At 48.1% G+C, this 7,500-nt stretch overlaps 1 protein-coding gene and 2 long non-coding RNA genes across 6 annotated transcripts in view; 1 reads left to right on the forward strand and 2 right to left on the reverse strand.

The window, feature by feature from the left end:
- LOC118494618 overlaps positions 1 to 2,815 on the reverse strand; it is a 23,751-nt gene extending 20,936 nt beyond the window's left edge. The window contains exon 1 of the long non-coding RNA XR_004896736.1: positions 2,771 to 2,815. This is a non-coding gene — a long non-coding RNA (uncharacterized LOC118494618). The remainder of the gene's footprint in view (positions 1 to 2,770) is intronic.
- The window catches only part of kdm2ba (lysine (K)-specific demethylase 2Ba), a 19,212-nt gene extending 12,082 nt beyond the window's left edge, over positions 1 to 7,130 (forward strand). For all 4 annotated transcript variants that reach the window (XM_031316984.2, XM_031316986.2, XM_035999005.1 and 1 more), the window contains exons 7-12: positions 582 to 1,042; positions 1,704 to 2,054; positions 2,509 to 2,672; positions 3,562 to 3,723; positions 5,749 to 5,967; positions 6,472 to 7,130. In XM_031316984.2, the coding sequence (XP_031172844.1) occupies positions 582 to 1,042; positions 1,704 to 2,054; positions 2,509 to 2,672; positions 3,562 to 3,723; positions 5,749 to 5,967; positions 6,472 to 6,653 (1,539 nt within the window). In that variant the 3' untranslated portion in view covers positions 6,654 to 7,130. The remainder of the gene's footprint in view (positions 1 to 581; positions 1,043 to 1,703; positions 2,055 to 2,508; positions 2,673 to 3,561; positions 3,724 to 5,748; positions 5,968 to 6,471) is intronic.
- The window catches only part of LOC116062328, an 11,227-nt gene continuing 9,156 nt past the window's right edge, over positions 5,430 to 7,500 (reverse strand). Inside the window, exon 3 of the long non-coding RNA XR_004107927.1 lies at positions 5,430 to 5,441. This is a non-coding gene — a long non-coding RNA (uncharacterized LOC116062328). The remainder of the gene's footprint in view (positions 5,442 to 7,500) is intronic.

Here is a 7,500-nt window from a genome sequence, read left to right on the forward strand (position 1 = left end):
ATCTAGCCTAGCTTAGCACAGATCCTGGAGGTAACCGGCTCCATCTAGCCTAGCTTAGCACAGATCCTGGAGGTAACCGGCTCCATCTAGCCTAGCTTAGCACAGATCCTGGAGGTAACCGGTTCCATCTAGCCTAGCTTAGCACAGATCCTGGAGGTAACCGGCTCCATCTAGCCTAGCTTAGCACAGATCCTGTTCGCGTTATTTTGTCACTTATTGCGAGCAGTAGGCTAGATGGAGCCAGTTACCTCCAGGATCTGTGCTAAGCTAGGCTAGATGGACCCAGTTACCTCCAGGATCTGTGCTAAGCTAGGCTAGATGGAGCCAGTTACCTCCAGGATCTGTGCTAAGCTAGGCTAGTTGGAACCAGTTACCTCCAGGATCTGTGCTAAGCTAGGCTAGATGGAGCCAGTTACCTCCAGGATCTGTGCTAAGCTAGGCTAGATGGAGCCAATTACCTCCAGGATCTGTGCTAAACTAGGCTGACAGACAGACAGTAAGACAGACAGACAGAGAGACAGACTCTAAACCTTGATCCCTGACGGTTAATGGAAGTAATTCTCTCCGTGTTCTTCCTGCAGGAGAAGCCTGACGATACTTATGTCTCCAAACTTCTGCACCAAATCAAGACGGAAGAGGAGGACGAGGACGCGGACGAGGAAGAGGACGGAGAAGAAGGACGGGAGCGTCGCTTCCGTAGCGACGTGGAGAGGAACGGGAGCTGCGGAGATGAAGCCGAACCGGACGACAAGGACTCGAGGAGCGCTCTTCTGCACGCGTGCGTGCGAGCGGCGGTCGGCGACAGCGACCAGTCCCTGTGCAGCTCGCCGCAGGCCGGCCCCAGCAGCGAGGGCGGTAGCGAGACGCAGGAGAAAGGCCCGTCGCGCCCAAAGGCTCGCCGCAAACGGCGCTTACCCAACAGAGAGCTGAGCCGGGAGCTGAGCCGAGCGCTGAACACGCAGATCCAGGAGACCTGCCTCGCCAACGAGAACCGCCAGCCGCTCAAAGTGGAGCCGGAGACGGAGAACGAAGAGCCACACAGGTCTCTGACTTCCTCTTCACACTCCAGACTTAAAATGTATACACAGCACGGCTGCTTATACATATATAGATACAGGAAGTCGTAAGATTTAGACACACACACACACACACACACACACACATATATATATATAGAGGGCGTGAGGGCGAGTGAGTGAGAGAGCGTGATGGCGAGAGCGTGAGGGCGAGAGCGTGAGGGCGAGAGGGCGAGAGAGCGAGAGGGCGTGAGGGCGAGAGGGCGAGGTTTGTGTAGGTGATACGTTGTCAGATATGTTTAAACTTAAATAGACTACCTATACCAGTAGTTATGTCTCTTTGTATTAATTTGTCCTGTTATTGACGTAATGCGCGTCATTGACAAAATGCGCAACCAGATGTTCGAATAGTTTGAATATTAGGTGTTTTTTTTTAGAGGGAATATTCGAATGTCATTTTTGAGCAATTTTGACAGCCCTATTATATATTAAAGCCATAAAACTTTTTTTGGCAGTATTGTCGCTTCCTTTGATGCTTTGTTCATTTTCCACTTCTTTTAACCCATTTTTTAAAATCTTTTTTGCCATTTATATGAATAAATATATCCATCTATACATCACTATATACTCTCAGCAAGAGAACAAATATATATATCTTAATTTTGAATGTTGTTGTGCGTTGTGCAGGTTGTTCCGTAGCGGTGGCGAGCCCGGGGACCAGCGCCACCTGAAGCCCCGAGAGATGAACGGGACGCCGTGGGAGCTGCGCCACTTCTACCCGGGTCCCATCACGCCGCTGGGCTTCAACCGGAGCATGCCCACCAACCGCCCGCCCCCGCCGCTCTCCCCGCCCAAGTGCGTGCAGGTGGAGCGCCACGTGATCCGGCCGCCGCCCATCTGCCCGCCGCCCGACAGGCTGCCGCTGAGAGACGGGAAGATGCACGTCGCGCAGCGGGAAGTCTGGATGACGACCTTCGGGTTTCTGACGCACCGAGAGCTTTGTGTCTGCATGAGGGTCTGCAAGACCTGGAACAGATGGTACACACACATATATATATACACACACACACACACACACACACACACACACACACACAGATACACACACACACACACACACACACACACACAGAGTAACACACATACACAGATACACACACACACACACACACACAGACACACACATATATACATACACACACGCAGACACACACACACACACACACACACACAGACACACACACACAGAGACACACATATATACATACACACACACACACACAGATACACACACACACACACACACATACACAGATACACACACACACACACACACACACATAGACACACACAGACACACACACACACACACACACACACACACACACACACACACACACAGATATACACATACACACACACACACTTAATCTCTGTCTCTCTCTCTCTCTCTCTCTGTCTCTCTCTCTGTCTGTCTGTCTCTGTGTGTCAGGTGCTGTGATAAGCGACTGTGGACGAAGATCGATCTGAACCGCTGTACGTCCATCACGCCGCTCATGCTCAGCGGGATCATCCGCCGCCAGCCGCTCGCTCTGGACCTCAGCTGGACCAACATCTCCAAAAAACAGCTGAGCTGGCTCATCAACAGACTGCCAGGTAACGTCTCTCTGTCTCTCCCTGACTGCTGACAGACTCAGATTATTATTCTAAGTGTCTGACCTTTTAGTTAAAGAGTAAGATCCTTTTAGTTTAACAGGAAACAGCCCCGAAATCACCATCACCAAACCCACCAGACTCCATGTAAATAATCAGGACTTTTATCATGGTAAAACACACTTCATTCAAAGTGGACAGAAACTAAATCAAACTATCAAAAGCCGTCTTGGTTCATCTTTCCACTGTTCCAACAATCACCACTCTGGTTTGGCTGAAATAAACCCTTAATTCACCCATTTACATGTGGAAATATACTGGCTCTATACACGCTAAAAGTCCTGATTATTTACATGGAGTCTGGTGGAGATATGGTGGCTCTATACACGCTAAAAGTCCTGATTATTTACATGGAGTCTGGTGGAAATATGCTGGCTCTATACACGCTAAAAGTCCTGATTATTTACATGGAGTCTGGTGGAGATATGCTGGCTCTATACACGCTAAAAGTCCTGATTATTTACATGGAGTCTGGTGTAGTTTGGTGATGGTGATTTCAGGGCTGTTTCATGTTAAACTAAAAGGATCTTACTCTTTAACTAAAAGGTCTATCGCTGTAGGGATCCATCCCATAATGTCAGACAGTTAGAATAATAATCTGAGTCTGTCAGCAGCAACAACAGAACTTTTAGTGGACGCTAACGGATGCTGAACATTTGTCCTGTAGGGTTACATTACGGCCCGGTTCACAGCTCTCGATCTTGCTCAGTACTGGACCAGTTTCAAAGACTTTCTGTTCACATCAGTCACTTAGACACCAATGCATGGGAAAATAGGGTCCAGGTTTTAAAAAGACCAATACTCCCCTCTAAAGTGCGTCTATGTCCTGCAGGTCTGCGGGTGTTGAGGTTGTCGGGCTGCTCCTGGGCCGCCGTGTCGGCTCTCTGCACGTCCAGCTGTCCTCTGCTGCGCTCGCTGGACGTCCAATGGGTGGAGGGGCTCAAAGACGCTCAGATGAGAGACCTGCTGTCCCCGCCCACAGACAACAGACCAGGTAACTATTGCTCCTCCTCTGTAAAACACACAGACTGAAGGCCCTGACACACAACAAGGAGATCATCGACCGTCGGTCCAAGCTAGGCCCACGGTGAGCCAGTCTACCGGCCTCTAAATGTGTAAAATGCAGTGGTTTAGTCGATTAGGGGTGGTACGGTTCATGAAAAATTTGCGAACAAAGTTTTGCCAGACAAAATGGATTGCGCCATCTACCAACAAATGATCAATATTGCACAAGTTGTAATAGTGCTTATGTGCCAGCTGATAGCGACATATCACGCTTTAATAAGACAACGACGACGCTATCATCACGTTGCTATGGTGATGCAGATGCACGTAAATGCCCAACGACAGCGGAGGCGGCCTGTGGTGTGGGAACGACAGCGTTATATTTTGCTCGTAAATTAAATTCAAAAAGTCTCTCGTCTCCTCGTTGGTCCACTTCCATCTGTCTTTGTTGACGCCCGCCATGAGTGCAAACAGAGAGGAAATACTGGGCAGAAATTAACTAACTTCTTTGTTTTGTGGCGGGTTGCAACCATAAAATGACCTAAAACTTAATCGCAATTCATTATTTATTCGGCAAATAACGTTTCCATCAGCGTTTATCACATAAGCCGTATATCGATCAAGATAAAATCCGATGAGACCGAACGTATTTCCTTTGAGTCAATATTCATGAAATTCAATTGAATTTTACTGTTTCCATAAGGCATTTTTCATTTAATATCACTTAAGCGTGTGGATGGAAACATAGCGAGTATCGTGCAACCCTAGCCTGAAGGCATGATGGGTGGAAACCATTGACCAGGGGTCACCAATCTTTTTGAAACTGAGAGCTACTTCATGGATACCGAGTCATACGAAGGGCTACCAGTTTGATACGCTCTTCTGAAATAACAAATTTGCTCAGTTTGCCTTTAGTTATATATGATTATTAATGATTAATAGTCATCTATGTGAAGACACTGATCACGTTAATGATTTCTCATTATCAATAATTATCAACAATGACTTAACGAGGTGGGAATCAGATAATATCAATATTCAATTTTCATTTTTAGAACAGGCCTGAGGGCTACTCATGTGGTCCTTGGGGGCTACCTGGTGCCCGCGGGCACCGTGTTGGTGCCCGCCATAGTCAGTATATAATGGACCAGCAGGTCCCGTGTCTCTGGACGGAGACCAGTGAAGTCTCTTTCCCGGTGATGGCTGAGCGTTACTGAGCAGCCTCCAACTGAGCTTGAAGACGTAGATGTGACGTGAGCAACCTGTCTGAAAGTTGGAAGTCTTCTGGTAGCTGTGCCAAGAGAAATCTCAATCATTCCCAATCTAGCAGAGACGGAGAGCGTAGGTATATGTAAGGAGATAACATAGACACAGGCTAATTATTGATCACTAAAATGATAGTTAACATTAGTAATTAAACTTAAACAGCTAATGGAAGTCCAAACTGCCTGAGAGCTTCTCCTGTACTATACGGTAATTCCTCTACTATGAGACAGTAAGTCTCGTGGTTATGACCCAATCGTTAGTCTATTTTTATAAAAACGTCTGCTACGGAGCCATAACGTGAGCTACAAGGTAATGGAGCCTTTTATACATTGTCGTGTTTCTTTAGAAATAAACAATGGACAAATAGAGTCTTTAAACTCTTCAGATGTAAAGTTATTCTCTGTCAAACTGACGTCAAAATGAATGGCAGTCAATGGGATGCTAACGGGAGCTGATGGCTTGGTAGCATCAACATGGCACCATAGGAGCTACGTGGTCCGATGAGAAGCTGACCCCCTTGGTGGAAACGGGCCGCTCGGTTCCTTCCCGAGACTTATTTTGCCGAAACAACAGGCTTCGGCGCCAAGAGTTCTTTGCCGTCTGCTTGGCGTGTCAGGGCCTCGAAACACGAGTTTATACATAAAGTTTATTTGAAGTAAGACCGTAACGAGAGGGACTGCTGATTCTGGAGATGGTAGAGATGTGGTAGGCCGTCTCGTAGGCTGACTGCATGTTGTCTCTGATCCAGGCCAGCTGGACAACCGCTGTAAGCTGCGTAACGTGCAGGACCTGCGTCTGGCCGGGCTGGACATCACCGACACGTCTCTGCGTCTCATCTGCCGCCAGATGGCGTCTCTGTCCACGCTGGACCTGAGCTACTGCAACCACATCAACGACCAGTCGGTCAACCTGCTGACAGCCGCCGGGACGACCACCAGAGACTCGCTGATGGACATCAACCTGTCAGGTAGGGACACACGGGACATACAGGGGACACACGGGACATACAGGGGACACACGGGACATACAGGGGACACACGGGACATACAGGGGACACACGGGACATACAGGGGACACACGGGACATACAGGGGACACACGGGGACATACAGGGGACACACGGGACATACAGGGGACACACGGGGACACACGGGACATACAGGGGACACACGGGACATACAGGGGACACACGGGACATACAGGGGACACACGGGACATACAGGGGACACACGGGACATACAGGGGACACACAAGACATACAGGGGACACACGGGACATACAGGGGACACACGGGACATACAGGGGACATAGGGGGACACATAGATCAATAGTGTGTGTGTGTGTGTGTGTGTGTGTGTCTCTGTGTGTGTATATGTGCGTGTGTGTCTCTGTATATGTGTGTGTGTGTGTGTGTGTGTGTGTATATGAATTTAAAGCTGTCCCCTGTCCCCTGTCTCCTGTGTGTCCTCCAGTGTGTAACCGCGTGACGGACCACTCTCTGACCTTCTTCAAGCGCTGCGGCAGCATCTGTCAGATCGACCTCCGCTTCTGTAAGCAGGTGACGCGGACGGCGTGCGAGCGCTTCATCGCCGAGATGTCCGTGAGCGTCCCGTTCAGACTGACGGAGGACAAGCTGCTGCAGAAGACCTGTTAGCGCACACAGACACACCTCCGCCTCCGCACTCGCCACGCCCTGGTCCGGGGAGTATTATGGGATGGGATGGGTCTCATTATACATCTGTCTGTGTGTGTGTGTGTGTACACAAACACGTTCCACAGATAAACTATGTTTCCGTTAGTACGGTACACACATGTACAGATAAATGAAAAGGATTTCAGAACGTCTTCCTGAGACGTACCTAACCCCGAAATTAGACGGCTCAGAGTCAACGTACCGGAGACCAAACGGAGAGACGGAGACGGACATTCAGCGGACCGGAGAAGAGGAAGCAGCACGCGGGGATTCCTTGCTCGTATTTGACCGTTGGCTTGTTTTATTTTTTATTCTTTAAATATTTGAGTCATGTGTGTCCAGGGTTAGGAGCAGACGGCCTTCATATCGGACATTACCTTCAGTATCTGACACCAAACTAACGACAGTTACAGCTTTTACTGTCGTTGCATTTTCCCACTCTTTTGTCACTTTTACCCACATTTTTCTTCGTTTTTATTTGAAGTTTTTTTTGCATTTTCAGACACTTTTTTATCGCTTTTTTTACGAGGTTTCAAGAGACAATAATGGTCGCATTTATGTGGTTGTAAAAAGCAACAAAAACGTTAAAAAGCACCAAAAATAGTGTGAAAAAGTATATTTCCAGACTATTTTAAACGTGAAAAAGGCTCCAAGTTGTAGTTGCATTTTCAGACCCTTTTGTCTTTTTTTTCTTAATGTTTTTGTCACTTTAACCCAAATTTGTCTTCCTTTTTGGTTCAAGCTTTCGTTGCATTTTCTGACGCTTTCGAGAGAACGTAACGGCGGCCGTTTTAACCACGTCGTTAAC

Source organism: Sander lucioperca, chromosome 2 (genome assembly GCF_008315115.2).
Source record: "Sander lucioperca isolate FBNREF2018 chromosome 2, SLUC_FBN_1.2, whole genome shotgun sequence".
NCBI classification, from domain to species: Eukaryota; Metazoa; Chordata; class Actinopteri; order Perciformes; family Percidae; genus Sander; species Sander lucioperca.